The sequence below is a fragment of the Ceratotherium simum genome, chromosome 1 (genome assembly GCF_057802395.1).
Source record: "Ceratotherium simum simum isolate JZ-2026a chromosome 1, ASM5780239v1, whole genome shotgun sequence".
Taxonomy (NCBI): Eukaryota; Metazoa; Chordata; class Mammalia; order Perissodactyla; family Rhinocerotidae; genus Ceratotherium; species Ceratotherium simum.
Genome location: NC_141900.1, coordinates 61,847,825 through 61,865,168, shown reverse-complemented (window position 1 = coordinate 61,865,168; position 17,344 = coordinate 61,847,825). Strand labels below are relative to the sequence as shown.

Genomic DNA, 17,344 nt, shown 5'->3' with positions numbered 1-17,344 from the left:
AACTTTCATGGTGGCTATTTTATGTTAATTTTACATTCTGCTAGTTTACTAAATTTTTTTATTTCGTGTCAGTTTTTATCATTGATTCTCTTGGGTTTTCTAGGCATATTGTTATAATTCCTGCAAATAGAGATAGTTTGATTGTTCTTATATGTCTAATTATTTTCTTGTCTGATTGGCTTATAGCTTGGATTCAATGTTAATAGTAGTGGAGATAGTGGGTATCTTTGCCTTTGCTTTTGACCTGAGTGAGGCAGCCTCTAGTGCTTCCCCATTATGTAAGATGCTGGCTTTGGGACTGAGATTTATGTAGTTTTTTCATGTTAAAAAGTATACATCAATTCCTATTTTGAGTGCTTTAACAAAAAAAACCCTCAGGATAGGTGTTAAATTTTCTTAAAGGCCTTTTCAGTGATTATGGAAGTAATCATCTGATTTTTTCTTTTATTTATGTGATAAATTGAACCATCTTTGCATTCATGGAATAAACTTCTTGGTTATGGTCTATTTATTTGTGTGTGTGTGTGTGTGTGTGTGTTGTGTGTGTGTTTAAATGGTAGTTGTTTGTTAAAGGATTTGGAGAAAAAAATTGAGGGCTGGTAAATTAGCTATTTTCACTAACATAACCTCTACTCTTTGGTGTTCTATGCTTTACAAAATAAGCTGATTTTTCTGATGTTTATGCTAGGTTTTAAATGGTTATTCATCAATGTGTATTTTATATTCTTATCTAAATCTTTATCTGTTTCAATCCTTTAAAAGCACAAATCAGCACCAAAGAGCAACAGAACTCCATAAGGAGCTGCTAGATGTTAGATGAATTTAACAGAGGCGTTGAAATGAACAGGCAGTGCTGAGCATGACTTGGCGTGGGCTGTCTGTGGATGGAGTGGTGGAAGACTGTCTCCCACAGGACTGTCACCAGAGCCACTTGCCTCTCATGTTGTGCCACTAACTTGGTCCGAGCCCCTAAACTTCAGTGGGACTTTGCTTTCATGTAGACAAAGAAGAGTGCTAGGTTCTCTGGTGATCATGCTAGGTTTTAAATGGATATTCATTAATGTTTGAATGTTCGTGTTATTTGGATCTGAATGTTTCTCTCTGTTCCTGGAACAGAGTGGACTCGGTGTGGATGAAGTTTGCTGGTTGGAGTTGTTACTGACCTTCTCTGTCTGTCTTCCCCAAATGTTTCTTTTTTCCCAGAGAGTTGTACAAACTGAAATAATACTTTGATTTTCATGTGGGTGGGTTTAATTTCCCAAAGATGACTGCACCACATTCCATCCCCCATGCATGTCTTACAATATGTTGGACACTCCTCCATGGAGGGGTGGATTTACGCCCTCCCCCCCTGCCATGCATCTTGGTGAGGGCTTGTGATGGCACTGACCAGTGGAGCATGGTGGAAGCGATGCTGTGTGACCTCCAGGGCTGGGTCATAAACGGATTCAGCTTCCACTTGTCTCTTTCTCTTTTGGGACTTTAGCCCTAAGAACCCAGGCACCATGCTGGGATGAACCCAAACTAGCCCACATACAGAGGCTATGGGGTGGGGCCCACATGGAGAATAACCAAGGTCCCCCAGCCGGCAACCAGTGAGTGAGTAACGTGTGAGTGAATGACTGATTTCAGGCCTCAGACACTGTGGAGTAGAGACACACCATCCCCGCTGTGCCCTGTACAAATGCCTGGCCCATTGAACTCATGAGCATAGTAAATGGTTGTTTACACCACTAAATTTTGGGGTCATTTGTTAGTAGCCACAGTGACTACAACATCACACAAAAGCCATTTATAAATATGTCTGAAGTAAATATTTTGAAAAATTTGTTTCCTTTTGAGGGGCATAGGCTACATAACTCAATATTTTACTCTCATGGTTATAATCATTTTAGGAAATAGACTAGGTTCCTTTCACTAATTATCTATCGTATATTAATACTCAAATACACTGTAGGTTACATTATGTCCCCTTGTATAAATAAGTGCAGCTTGGTACATGCCAGAATTAATCTTTCAGGCAGCCCTGACCTCTTTTCTGGATTGCATTCCTGTGTTTTGAGCTGCCTCTGCACATTTCCACATCCATATGCTGCAGGTACAATAACCTCACAGGTCAAAAACCAGATTCATTTTCCTCATCTCATTTGTTCCTTTTCCTCTAACAGCACAATCGTTTACCACATAGTTTAATCTAGAAACCAGAGGGAAATGCTGACCCTCATTTCCCTACTCATCCCTGGATGCCTGGGGACAGCTGTCACTAAGCCTTTTGCTTCCTCTTCCGTGTCCCCATCCCCTCCCCACTGGCCCGTCTCCCTTCTGCTATCATCTGCTTATTGGTGCCGGGTCCCTTTCTCCTGAATTCTTCTTTCTGCAGAGTCACCAGAATTTTCTTCCCAGAACACAGCTCTGTCACTGCCTTGTTTAAAAATCTTTGGTTGTGTTTATAGGATGAGAGCCCAGGCTGATTTGTATGCCATTCATAACTCTTCCTGACTGGCACCCTGCTCGCTTTTCCTTTCTTTTCTTTCTTTCAAATTAATAGTCTTAATTTTGTTAGAGCAGTTTTAGGTTTACAGAAAAATGAACGGAAAGTACAGAGTTTCCGTAGAACCCTTCACCACCCCTGCGCCCCCCGCCTCCCAGTTTTCCTTATTATTAATGTCTTGCATTAGTGTGGTACACTACTTGTTAGAATTCACGAGCCAGTGTTGATACCTTATTATCAACTAAAGTCCGCAGTTTACATTAGGATTCACTCTTTGTATTGTATATTCTGTGGGTTTTGGCAAATGTGTAAGGACAAGTATCCACATATAGCGTAGTTTTCCTGCCCTGAAAATCCTCTGTGCTCCACCTATTCATCTATCCCTTCCTCCAACCCCTGGCAACCACTGATCTTTCCTGTCTCCATAGTTTTGCCTTTTCTAGAATGCCATATAGTTGGAATCATACTGTACACAGCCTTTTCAGATTGCCTTCTTTCACTTAGTAATATGCATTTAAGGTTTATCCATGTCTTTTCAGGGCTCAACAGCTCATTTCTTTTAAGCACTGAGTAATATTCCATTGTGTGGATGTACCACAGCTGATTTTTCCATTCACCCCTTGAAGGACATCTTGGTTGCATTCAAGGTTTGGCAATTATGAATAAAGTTGCTATAAACATTTGTGTACAGGCTTTTGTATGGACATAAATTTTCAACTCATTTGGGTAAATATACCTTTTAATGTAATTTTACATTTTGGATAGGTAATATATTGATGTGGTTCAAAGATTAAGTAATATTAAAAAGATTGACAGTGAGAAATCTTACTCGCCCCTTATTCCTATCTACTCCAATTCCCATCTTACGTAACCCTTTCTATTAATTTCTTGCACACCCTTTGAATGTTTTATACAAATGCAAATAAATACAAATACTTAGCCTTTCTTTTCTTTCTCTAAATGCAATAAATATGAAAGTAGCACATTATATACACTATTCTGAAATTTGATGTTTTAAATATATAATTTCAAACTTACAGAAAAGGTCTACAATTTGCTTTTTTTGTTTAATGACATTTTCTAAAGAGTTTTCCATATCTATACATAGAGATTATCTTTTTTTTTTTTACAGCTATTAGTAGTCCATTGTGGAGATATTCCATAATTTATTTAATCAGTTCTCTATTGGTGGACGTTTAGACTGTTGGCTAGTCTAGAAAGTACAGCCATGAAGAACATTGGCCTTCTGTACATGTGCAGGTATAGCCATTGGATCTACTTCCAGATGCTGGATCACTGGGTCATAGGGTAAAGGTTTTGTAATAATTGACCTCCATAAAGCTTGTACAATTTCCTGCTTACTTTTCTATCGTCATTCTTAGTTTCCCTCTCCCAGCTTACACTGTAGGCCCCAGCTACATTCAGCTGCTCGTCATTTCTTGAACAAACAACGTGCTTACATTTCTCTGTGTTTTTGCTCTTTCTGTCCTTTGTTGAGAATGTCCTTCTTCTCCCCTCCTGTCATCTACTTGGTAGACTCCTATGCATCCTTCAAGGCCCCAGCACCAATATCCCCACCCGCCTCTAGCCTGCCACTCTTCTATGAGCATGTAGTATTTTGTGCATGTTCTGCCATTGTAAATCAATTGAAATTTACAGTCAGCTGAAAGTAGGGGGATGAGTTCTGGCCTGGGAGGCAGGGTCCTGGTTTCTAGTCCTACTTTCTCCATTTACTGCATCTTAGGCCTTTGAGCCTCTTTGAGACTCAGTTTCCTCATGTGCCAGATGGAGATCATAACATTTGCTTTGTCTGCCTTACGGGGTTTTTGTGAAGCACACGTGTGGTGACATGTGAAAGCATTTCATAAACTCTAAGGAGAACATTGTGCAGAGAGATATTTTTTCTTTTTTTAGAAAAAGAATAGACTAGTATTGAGAGATTCTGTGACTCCAGGTCTCAGTTCCCAAACTCCTGTCTTTACTACATGCTTCTGAATCTGCTTTTCCAACTTCCTCTTCCCCCTTTAATTCCCTTCCAGCAACACCTGTCTCCATCCCCTGGTCTTGTCCCAAGTACGGAATGATGGTTCTTTTCTTTATTTGGGCCTATAAGCCGCAATAACTATCATGTAACTTTCATAAAAGCACTAATTAGCATACAGAAATTATTTTTTTTAACTATGAAGAGTGAGAACTTCCCATAAAAACCCTCAGCCATTTCATGACATTCTTCAGCCATTTCATGACATTTTAAACATACATATTCTGCAGTTTCCCTAGAAATCTCATATGCGAGTGTTGAGGTCCCAGGAACTCATTTTCCGAGAATAACCACGCACAAAAAGTCATCCTGATTACTCATCCACCCACCCACCCACCCTTCCAGCTGGTCCATCCTTCCAGGCGGTCTTCCCTTCCAGTGTGTCCACTTCCCCACCCTTCATCCCTCCTTCAGTCTATCCATCAATCTGCCTGTCCATCTGTCATCTACTGTATGTCAAGTTCACTTTGCTTGAGGCTGGAAGAATAAGAAACAGGGCCCACCATCACAGAGTCCCTCAGTTTCTAAAATTACACCACACGCTTTTGTTCCACTGGTCAGTTGGCAGATTGGAACATTTTATCTTATATTCTTTAGTCTTTCTTCTGTGGATACTGGGTTTTTAACAACTCCTCTTTTGGTTGCAGAGTAGGGTGGATAAATATGTATCCATTTGTGAAAGCTCCTCTGTCCTCTCTGAGGATGCTGTACCACTGTGCATCACAGAACCCATCTCAACTTTACCTCAAGCCCTACTCTTCCCTTTGGGTAGGGGTGTTGAGAAAGCAGATGAATAATTTCCTGGATTATGATGTTTTGTATATGCATGCGTGCATATGTGTGTGCATGTGTGTGTATGTGTGACCGTGGATGGGTACAGATCTATTCTTAATATGGTTGAAACTTCTATTTGGGAAAAAATGGATCCAACGTTAGAATCCTACTCCAGAAAAACAATGAATTTCAACTAAAGTTTATATTATTTATACTTGTTGCCCAAGAAAATACCACAGTTTGTGGAAACAGAACTCTTAATAGCCAAGTCAGGTTTGACACATAATGTTTTTTGAAAGAGTCCCTTATTATTATACAATAAATCTCATCCCCATTTTTTCCCTCCTTTAAGGTTTAAAGTCTTCATGGTTTCCTTTTTTTTGAAAGTTAGTTTTAATTTGGTTCTATTTTCCACTACATGAAGTTCTGTATGGGAGCAGTATCCTTAGTGAGGTTCATGATTCAGGGCAGGTTTTTGGAGGATCATTTCCCTTTACTTCCCAGTGGAAATATTTGCAAGAAGAATAGAAAATGACCAATTAATGATAGCTGGTAGCATTGCTAGTAAAATTGTCTGGATGGCAGCTATATTCATGGTGTGTGGGGCATGTGTGGGTAAGGGGAGGAGGTCTGAATTTTAATTCTGAAGATTATCTCTTACAGTAGGAAAGCACAAGTCATTCTGGAACCAGAGAGAGCTGAGCAAAGCTCCATGGCCACTGTGTGTCGTTCTTCCTGTCTTTCTAGTTTCTCCTTTTCAGCCCCAGGAGCAGGAGTCCCCAGGCTTGGGTGGAATCAGAAGCATCTCCCTTGCCCCATGGGAGAGTGGCTTAGTGGGGCCTTCCTTCCATCATGTCCCCTTTCCCAAGCCTATTTCTGACCTCTGACCTTTGCACTGCCCATCCTCAAAGATCTTACAGCTTCAGGGAAGGAAAAAGCAGCTCTTCTAAAATATGGCTGACATCTTCTTTTGTCTTTATTTAGACTCATATGAACCTTAAGGGCACATTTTCAAAAACAAGTCACGTAGCAGACAAGACACTGGGATAAAAATTTAACAAACAGGGGCCGGCCCCGTGGCGTAGTGGTTGGGTTCAGTGTGTTCCACTTCGCTGGCCTGAGTTTGCAAGTTTAGATCCTGGACGCGGACCTACACCACTCATTGGCAGCCATGCTGTGGTGGCATCCCACATACAGAATAGAGGAAGATTGGCACAGATGTTAGCTCAGGGTGAATCTTCCTCAGCAAAAAAAAATTAACAAACAAACAAAACAAAAAAACCTCAGTGATAACTAGCAATGCTGCTTTAGAGTTGCAAATTTCCTAAAACTAAAAATATTTCTCTAAAGCATCCCGTTTTCCCCACCTTTTTCTCCCACCCTCCGAAGTCTGGCTGACTCATCAACTCATTTCACAGTGATTTTCGCTGGTGGTGCCAGGGTTGTGTTCGCCATCTGAGTACAGTAGGAAAGACACAATGGCTGCGTTTCATGACTTGAAACATCTATTGTGTGAGTGTCTCTATCCCCCCTTTCACTGGGTGATATCCAGAAATAGTGTGTGCTGGAATGTGCAAGGGGTAGGCGACAGCATGAAGCTGATTTTGCTTTTTTATTTTTGACACAGTCACGCAAAATAATAAAAGGCTTGCTCTGCAGAAGAGTTGTCTTTTGTCTTTCTCTCTAGGGCCTTGTCAAGATTTATCTTTCTATCCTCCAACCTGGCCTGTGTCCCCAGAAGCTACCTGAGAGAGGGACAAGCTCAATTTGGCAATACCTTTAAAACCTGCACGGTTAGCACGAGGCGGTGCCTGCATTTAGAAGTGTGCCCCACCCTGGGCACATGCTCCTCACTCTGGGCGTTCTTATATTGTTATGCAGCCTCTGCACCCAGAAGTCACACTAGCTGACAGATTTGTTTTACTCAAGGCTGGGTGAGAGTAGCTGTGGGGGCAGCAAGACAATCTGCTCCTCTTTTTCTGCAGCCCACTTTAACGGCTTAATAACCAAAGCTGAAGCCAGAGTCATTCATGTAAAGATTGATCTTTTAAGTGGTGAACATTTTCTTTTCCCTTTTTCTTTTCTAATGAAATTTGGCTAGGAATTTTGACTTGGGCAACTGAATTGTTTTTGCCAGGCTGAAAGATTTCAGGTGCTGGTGGATTTTTTTTTCTGTCGAAACCTTCTCTGTTCCCTTAAATCTCACTTATTTGCTGCCTCATTAATAACGTGGCAGTTGTGCAGGCTGTTGAATTTTATTTAGAAAAAAAATGACTGCCTGTGGAGTTCATGTTCCAGATTGCTGACTTTATAAAGTTTAGCTAATTACATCTTGTGTGCATGATCCTTATTTGTGACGTTTGCTCCCAAACTCAGATTGGTCAGATTTCAAACACAATGGAGAGTGTGTGAATTGTAGCCACAGAAGGACCCTTGTTAGGCCCGGGGTTCTGTGGTCCATGACAAAGATGCCCTAGGGAGCATGGGTTACAGGTCACTAGGGCTTGGGTGCACACACACCCATATCCCCCACCCCTGCTCTGTAACACATGAGGAGGATCTGGTGCCTCAAAGCGTGGTGCTTAGGAGGGGCTGATTTGGCCCATCTGGCTCCATGGGGATCTCCTTCCTTCCTCCTCATTCTGAATTTGGCCTGAAAAGTGTCAGGTTGGCTGCGTATATTTTGAACTCCCACAAAGACCATATGGTCTTTTTGATTCACTGTTCAGTATTTTCATGAGTCAGTCCTTACTGAGCTCTAGCCGTTGTGTGACTCAGTGCCTTTACAGTAGCCCCCCTAAGTGGCACAGTGGGGGACCTCCCTGGACCATGAACACGCCTTCGACATCCCCATCTCTCTCTGTTCTCAGGCTCTCACCTCTGTCTGGAAGTTACCTTGATGTCTGGCGCATTTTTCAAGATTAACTCCAATGTCACCCACTTGATAAAGCCTCTGGCCACTTGCATGTGTTCCCTCTTTTCCTCTGAACCTCTGTGATGCTCCCTCTGACCTTTGTTTTTCATTCATTCATTCATTCATTCATCCAATAATTCATCCCAAAAAAAGGTTTATTGATGCCTAGTATGTACCAGACTTGAGATATATCAGTGAACTAAACAACCAAAATATCTCCCTGCCCTCACAGAGCTTATGTTCTTGTTGGGGAGAGAGCAATACATAAGTCAATTATAAAGTATTTTGGAAGGAGATAAATGGAATGGAATGGGAAAAAGAAAAAGAGCAGGATGGGGTTGATCAGAAGTATGAGGGAGGAGGGGAGGCAAGATGCAGTGTCCATTAGGTTGACAGGCCTCAGTGACACTTACTAAGATGGCCAGGTCGTCTTAGTAATTTGTGTGTATGCCTTCTCCTTCCTTCCCGAACAAAAGGACAGGGATTAGGCATCCTCATTGATTTATCTGGCAGCAGTATTTAGCACAAAATGCCTTGTGTGTGGTTGCTGCTCTATAAATAATTGGTGAAGTGGAAATGAATATGTACAAATGAATTTGAGGACAATAAGTAAACCCATTTCCTATTTTTACTTTTTTCCTGCCTTAAAAAAAAACCAACTTTATGATAAATCTATGCTTAAGAATCTGCGATTCCTTCCCTGTTTACTCATTCTTTTCAAGACAGTATTTGTCACCGGAGCTCGGTGGGTACATGGGTTTTGGAAAGTGTTGGTCAATGCCAGACTACTTTTTACATGAGAGAGTACAATTTTAAGATATAAATTTCAATTACATTTAGAAGAGCGCAGAGGACCATAGTTTAATTGTTCACTGCTTTGGCAGGGTTTTTGCTCTAAAATAATCATTTTTTAAAGTAAATAACTTTGGGGAACTGAATAGGGAAAACATTTCAAGCATATATTTTATTATCAGTTTGCCTTGAAAAACTCAAGAGTCTCTTGACAACCTCTGGATTTAATTAGCTTTCAGTTTACAAATATTTATCAGGTGAAATAACATTATCCCAGGGCAAAGCAATACCTAATATGAATTGGGAAGATACGGATGTCAGCTGACCAGTGAGTGCATGCTACATGCATTTTAGCTCTTACCTGAGGGTTAGAGATTATGGGAAATCGATGTGGGATAACTTTCCGGGCTGCATTCAGTTGATATAACTGGGTCTTGAATCAAAAAAACATCTAAGACTACAGTTGATTCAGTGCTTTCAGCTGCCCAATTTAAAATGTAAATGGATGCTGCAGCTGATAAAATCCTCCCTTGAGAGCGAAAGAGCTCTGTATAATTTAGAGCCCTGAATTCCACAGTGCATGCACCGCACAGAGAGTGTTGTAGGCCCATAGAATGTCAGAGCCGGGAGGCCCCTTACGGATCAGCTAGGTGAGTGGTTTTCCAGCAGCTCCAGTGGAGTCCTCCCATGGGCCCAGAGTGGGGAGAGAAAAGGAAGAGCCAGCAGGTAAGGCTGTTACCCAACCCCGGTCCCACGCCTCTTCTTCCATTTGCTTCAACACGCTGTGACCAGCTTTATTGTCTTGCTGCTTCCCTGTAAGAGTTTGTAGAAAGGAAGGGCTCTGAGGCTAAAAATACTTTGAAAGAAACAGTTTGATCTAGATTAGCTCGCTCATTTTCCAGGTAAAGACACAGCAGCCTAGAGAAGGTAGGACATGCAACTGTAAGTGGTGTGAACTGTAGTTCTGACAGCAGTTAGAGCTCTGGGACTGTTTCCTTGTGTGTCCACCTCATGGACTTAGTGTGAGAATCAAATGGGACAGAGGGGGAAGCACAATGGATAAGAGAGTATGCATTTAATGCATTTGTTAAATGTAAAGTATTATTATCATTTTCTCTTTTTTACCACTAGAGCAATCAGGTAGGTTGTCAAACTGTGTTCCAGGGAGCCCCAGGAATCATTGCAGGAGGCTTGGTGACCTCCCTTCTTCAGACAAAGCATCTTCCCTTTTATCTGCTTTCTCTGTTAGGCTTCTAGGTAAAGTTTCTTTTATAGATAGAGCTCTATAACTTTAAAAAAGTTTGAAAACCACTGATCTACAAGGATTTCTGCAAATTAGAATAAATAGCTATGTCTGTTTGACATGTTGGTAGCCCTCTGTGCCTATTGAAATGACTGGACACAGAATGTTCAGGGCAGAGACTGGCTACACACCCAGTTCAGGATGACCACTATAGATGTAAGCATTAAGGACAGATTGGCTTGAACCAAAGAGACTGAAAACTGAGTGAGTGGCAAGATTGAAACTCACTATGGAGACCTTTGAGCTGCGTTGAGACTTGGGGTGTCTTTTAAGTCTAGGTGTTCCCAAGGCCTTTTATATTTTGGTCCTGTTTGTAACTGATATGTGGGTTCAGTGTAAGTACCAAGGTGAAAACTAAGTGGTACCTGACAGATGATGGCCCTTTCTTTCCTGTCTTCATTTTTTAGTGCACTTACATTTCAATCGATCAAGTTCCCAGGACGCACGCCATTGTGATAAGCAGACCTGCCTGGCTTTGGGGGGCAGAAATGGGAGCCAACGAACACGGAGTGTGCATAGCCAACGAAGCCATCAATACCCGAGAACCAGCCGCTGAGACAGAAGCCTTACTGGGGATGGATCTGGTCAGGTACTGGACGGTGATTCTTTAAACAACTGCCCAGAACACGTGGGGGATGGGGACAGGATTTATCTCCCTTAAAACCTCATATTTTGTAACAGAATCCTCCCAAAGAAGACGTGTCTGTGTTACATAAACTTTGAGGTGATGAAAAAAAGAATAGATTATAATGGAAGATTATTTAGCAATAAAAAGTAGTCAGGTACTGATACATGCTACAAAACATGATGAATCTTGAAAACATTATACTAAGTGAAAGAAGTTAGACACAAAAGGTCACATATTATATGATTCCATTTATGTGAAATATCCAGAATAGGCAAATCCATAGGAGCAGAAAGTAGTTTAGTGGTTGCCTGGGGTTAGGATGGGGGAATGGGGAAGGATTCCTAATGGATTACAGGGCTTCTTTTTGGGGTGTTGAAAATGTTCTAAACTTAGATTGTGGTGATAGTTGCACAACTTTGTGATGTACTAAAAACTACTGAACTATGTTTTTAAATGGGTGAATTTTATGGTCTTTGAAATCTATCTAATAGTATATAAAAAAAAGAATATATAAAAAATAGATAAAATATACAGGAAAAAAGAACAGAGATCACTTCCTCTTTTGCCCTCCATGTCTCAGTCGTCGTTTCTTCCTTTTGCTCCTCTTCCAGCCACCATGTAAGAGAAGGGAGTGGACATGTAAACTGGATGGACAGGGATCTGTGTCTGCTTGTTCACTACTGTGTCACCAGGAACTGTGTGCCTGGCACATAATGGAGATCAGTGACTGAGTTTGGAATGAATGACTGAAGTAGAGGATGGGCTGGAATGAAACAACATTCTGAAATGGCTTTCTTTTTCTGAAGTAGGGAAGTACGATAGAAACATGACATAGCTGAAAGCAGATTAGGCTGGGAGCCGCAGCCTTGGTTTTCAGTGTGTATACATCAAGTTACATCACCTCTCTGGGCCACAGTTCCCTCACTTGTCCAATGTGAGGCCTAGATGGGATGACCTCAAAATAACCTCCCAAAGCTAACATCCTATAAAAAGGAATAGAGGTTTTGACACTTTGTAGGTTTTGTCGGGAGAGATTGCACATTGACACAGAGACCTCTCTGGCCGTAACTTCTGCCAACCGATGAACAGGTCTGTTAGCGACACCCTTTTGGTAGCATATTGCCTTTATGCCTTCCTTACTATTTCTGGTTCTTAAAAACTTAGAGGAGCAGGTTCCCTGAGCTGGGGAAGAGGAAGAAAAAGCCTCATATTTACAATCAGTTTTGTCTTGATTAACAGAATTAAATGTATAGAATAACAAGTTTTGAGCTTATGTTTTGACAGCTGTCCCAGTATTTTTACCTCCACGCTTAATAGAAATTCTGAAAATGAAGAGTTAACAATGAAAAACATGCCCCTTTTATGACCTTACATTTTGAGTTATCATTATATTTGTGGTATGAGATTTAAAGAACTGGCAAAGATCACCATTTTAACAGTTGGTTTCTAAGGGATGACAGAGAGAATGTTTTTTTCTTTCTACAAAGCTTCTGAAATATCGTTTCAAGATTATCAACCTATAAAGCAAGAGGGGTTTACTGAATTTCTGCTTTGTGCTAGACTCTGGGCACGTGAAGAAGCTCAAAAGCTTCAGAGAGAGTTTAGTCTAGTTATAGGGAGAAGACAGAAAATTGAGTAATGCAAGATTTTAAGATCAAATTAAGATGACAGTAGGAGAGATGTGTCTCAAGGCAATCTGATATTTACCTGTGCCACTTGAATGGCACAGAATTCCAGGGTATAGCCCTCAGCAGACACAGCTGGATGTTCAGAGGTTATCAGGGACCGCACACATTTGAGAATGCTTCGAGAAGGAGGTGCATTTGACCTGGATCTACAAGGCTGAGGGATGTAGACAGAGAAGATATCCTTGGCACATAATTGGGGTTGTGATAGTCACCGAGGTCTGGGACAGTCACAAATGTCAGGAGTAGATGACAGGGTGACTTTACCCTTAGCCATTTAATTTTAACTCCTCCCTTGGCTAGCCATGTCCAGCTATTGCAATAAAAAGGGATGTGAAGAGGCCTCTGCCGCAGGTGTCTGCACCTTGAGTGGCTCTTTATGAGTGCAGGCTGAGAGCATTACCCAGGGTATGATCCGTTCAGCCAAGCACAGTCAGATACTCAGGGGCCGTTTCATACCAGCCCAATCCTAAAAGTGACCCGTGAGCCAGAAGCCCTCCTATATCAATTTCTAAGAAGCTCCCAGGCCATGTTGATGCTGTGGATCCACAAAGCACTGTTTGAATGGCAAGCTTCTAGATCAGCGGTTCTCAAAGTGCAGTTGGTGAAGCAGCAGCCCCAGCATCACATGGGAACTTAGAAATGTAAATTCTGGGTCCCCACCCCAGACCTGCTGAATCAGAAACTCTGGGAGTGGGGCCAGCAATCTGTGAACACACCTTCTGGGTGATTCTGATGCTCACTAGAGGTTGAGAACCTCTGCTCTAGAGGAAACTTTAAATCGGTCAGTTGTGTTCTCTGAATTTAGACCCAGTATTTCCCTACATATTGCTGCCCGAGGGACCAGTACTTCCTCTGTTCTTGCTTGTACTGTGTGCTCTGGACAGCTCCCAGGAGACAAGGCTGTTTGCATTTTACAGTCTATTTCAAGTACCTGCTTGATGTGCAGTTGATTATTCAAAAAATACAGTGGCTGCCCCCATATGGATTCTGATCCTTTGTGCTTTCCAGTAGCATATCAAATCAACCTCAGTTCAAAGAGATGTAAGTGAATGTCAATAGCAATTTAACACGTACTGACTTAAGCATAAAAGTATAATTTGTCTGTGTTTCTTAGGGGCTTGCTGTGGGAATGCAAGCATTAGGCAATACTGTTTTTTTAAAAATAATTCATTTTCAGTGATGTTTATGCCAAAAGCCAAGCTTTGTCTGTCATTTGACGCACTGATCTCTGTGAGAATCTGACAACTAGTCCCTTTCTTCCCGGAAAAGGCACATAAACAGATTTACACATTTTTGCGTATTTCTGGAGGTTGGTTCCAAGTAACAAGTAGCTGACTGGAGCTAGCACAGAAAATAGGCATTTATTTTCTGGAGGTCAGGGTTATCTTACAATCCAAGGTCTGTCTCTCATGATAATGCATCTGGGCCTCAACATGGATGAGAACTAGAAAACTGTTAGAACTCATTTGTCAGTGGTATGCTGGTAAATGTTTAATAACCAGATTTGTGTGTGTGTGTGTGGGGGGCAGCCCTGATTTGTAGCCTTTTCCAATTTCCATGGTGTAAATACTCCCACAGTGACTGATTTCAAGCTACCAGTGGTTCAGCAGCTGGCTTGACATTCCTAACATGTAGCCATCTGCTCCGAGCTGGCGTCAGCCGGCTCCAGCACGGCACTGCCTTCTTTCCGTGTTTCACACATCTTCTTCCCTTTGCGTAACTGGTTTCTTCTTTTTTTTTTTCTTTCTACAGACTGACTTTTGCTGCTCCCATTTGTGTTTAACTTTGGCACTAAAGCCCAGTCAGTCGCAATATTTCAGAGCATCTTATGATTCTGGACACTTATCATCAGACCCTCAGCATGTAAATAAACACAGATGTCCTTGGAGAGTCCTTTAGAAAGGTCTGAGGGTTGTCTTTAGGTTGCTGGTGAATGTGAGGACTCACAGGTGACTTGAAAGGGGGCCCAGTCAGTGTCCATAGGAGGGAAGAACTTGTGTCATTAGAGTTACCATTTGCTGAACACCATTGTATGCTGTGCTTTGCATATAATATTTCTTTTAACTCTGACAACAACCCAGTGAAGTAGGTCTGTTCACTTCCATTTGGTGGATGAGAAAACTGGAACTTAGGGAGGTGAAGGGACTTGCCCAAGGCTTCCGAGCTGGAAGGTGGCAGAGAGCCAGCTGTACCAGGGCCTGCTAACCTCAGGCAGGCCAATCCTCTCTGTACTAGATCACAGGTTACTTCTCCTCTCCATGAGACAGGAAGCTCTGGACACCAAGAGATGGAGATTATTCAAAGGTTTTACACACCCTTCCCCCAAATCAATGCTGCCCTTAACGTCCACTTATTTCCTTCCTGCTTCCAGCCCTCTGGCTGAAGACTGGGAATCTTCTGATGTCTAAAAGGTCATGAAGCCAGAAGGACCTTACAGACTCCTTGATTGTGGGACGGGGGAAGATTATTTGCATCTGCGTCCCTATAGGAACACGAGGTCCAGCCCTATAAGGGGAAGAGTAGTGACTATTTTCATTACTTTCCCCATGACAGTGATTATATATCCATGGTAAATCTAGTCACAGCATAGTTTTACCTTAATTGTATACGAGGGGACAGGGGTTTCCATAGTCCGTGGAGGTATAGATATCTAAAAGATGAGCAAGCCGAGTTCCTAAACACAGGGGCTTTAAGCAGGGGAAATGCAGACATTACTCATCTTCCTTAGTGAGATGCGTTGACCTATCAGGGATGGGCCCAGTGAGCTTGACATACCTGTGAGAAAGTCATGGGCCCCAAATAGGGATTTTCCCAAAGATTTCCTGTAAAACAAGGATTTGAACTTGGGAGCATCTAACTCCAAGACCCAGAAAAACCTGGACCAAGCACACACTTTGGAAGGATTTGAATTGCACTGAAGGTAGATGTCAGAGTGAGACTCTATCCTTGGCCCAGTTAATTTCATTCCTTTTCCTGCCCTGGTCATGTCCATAATGAGGCGTAGCAAGCAAAGTGAAATTAGTGTTGGGCCCAGAAAGGTACTGTTCTCATTTTGAATCACACGAATCTGCCCCATCTATGAGGTGAGACCATTGTGAAAGGCTTTAAAATAGGCCTCTTGATGTTGTGTGACTTGTGGCCCTGGACCACCATAGCCCTGGGACATTTGCACATCTCAGTCTCGGGTGGAGAGTGTGTAACCCTGCTGTCATTCATGGCCCTGGTGCTGTGGAGCATGTGTCCTGTCCTCGTCCCATGGCAGGGGGTCCAGGTGGGAATGGTCAAGTGGACAAAGGCCTGTCTCTTTCCCGTGGTCCTGGCATGAGGGGCAGGAGGGTGAAATCAGAATTGTTCTGTGGACGAGTGGTGAGGTCTTGCTGCAGACACTGTGCACAGGAGGCACCAAAGTCAGTGTGGGAGGGCAAGTGCAAGTATTGGGAGTCTCAGTGTGCAACGCAAGCAGGCAGAACATCAGGAGAGTGAGTTAGAAACTGCAAAAGAGAAGTCAGAGCTTCCAGAGCGGGGGCTGTTGCCCCTGGTTAGGTATTCACATGCTCCTAGCACATGTTTGCATGGGCAAGTTGGGGCCCTGCACAGGCCCTGGGGACAGGGTTCTGCTGGGAAAGGTACATGAGGCAGTGTGAGCAGAGGCCACTGGGGACCTGTGGGAAGAAGGAAGGGGGCCCTCCTGGGTGCAAGCTCTGGGTCATGGCATGCCTCTTTGCTCTGGGTCCTCAAGATAAGATGAGTTCTTGCCTCTGCTACTCCTCTTTAGAGAAGATGGCACCGACCAACAGAGAAGTCTACTTAATTCAATCTTCTAATGAGTTTATTCTTTAATCTTAGGATTCAGCTTCATGAATCATTGCCTTGTCACCAAGTCTACCTAAATAAGCTTAAATCGAGAAATGCCAAATGAATTGATATATAATTATCTAAGAAAATAAGCCTATTACAAGAATAAGTCCATAGCATGTAGTTCTATTATCTTTTCTTCTCCCTGGCAGCACAGTGAAATGTCCCTTCAGGAAGAATCAAGCTGGGTGAATTTTAATAACGATTGCTTCTCAAGTTGAAAATTCACCAGTAACTGATCTATGCTACCATCTCAGCAGGCTCCATTGCCTCTGTTCTAAGACTCTTATGTTCCTGCCACCAGAATTATAATTGGGATGAAGAGATGAGTGAATGGACATTTACTGAGTACATATCAAGTGCCATCCTCTTTCCAGTCAGCCTGAGAGGGAAGTACTACTGTTTTCACTTTACAGATGAGAAAATCAAGGTTTGGAAAAGTTACATTGCTTAAGATCATCCTGCCAGTGGGTAACAGAACGAGAACTAGAAGCTAGATCCCTTTATCTCTGAGTCATTCGTTTTCTGACAGGGTCTGCTACGTTTCAAAACCTACTAGTCACTTACCTGGTCCTGGGTACTAGCGCTAAGTACTGTTCATGTTCTTTATCTCATAAAACCCATGCTCACGGCAACCCAATGATGTAGGTACTTATTTTATAGACATAAAACTGAAGTTCAAATATCTTATGTAACTTGCTCAGGGTCACACAGAGGGCAGCATCCGTGCCCTCTTTAAGAGGACTATTGATTGGAAGGGCCCAGAGGAGGATGCTTTTTCACTTCAAGAGAAATATGGACTTTTTGATAACTGAGCTGTAAGCCACACCAGTAGAGATAGGCGGATAGGCAGGAGGA

At 42.3% G+C, this 17,344-nt stretch overlaps 1 protein-coding gene across 2 annotated transcripts in view; it reads left to right on the top strand.

The window, feature by feature from the left end:
- Positions 1–17,344, top strand: part of SCRN1 (secernin 1) — a 61,638-nt gene that overhangs the window by 22,123 nt on the left and 22,171 nt on the right. For both annotated transcript variants that reach the window (XM_004418874.3, XM_087429148.1), the window contains exon 3: positions 10,723–10,904. In XM_004418874.3, the coding sequence (XP_004418931.1) occupies positions 10,723–10,904 (182 nt within the window). The remainder of the gene's footprint in view (positions 1–10,722; positions 10,905–17,344) is intronic.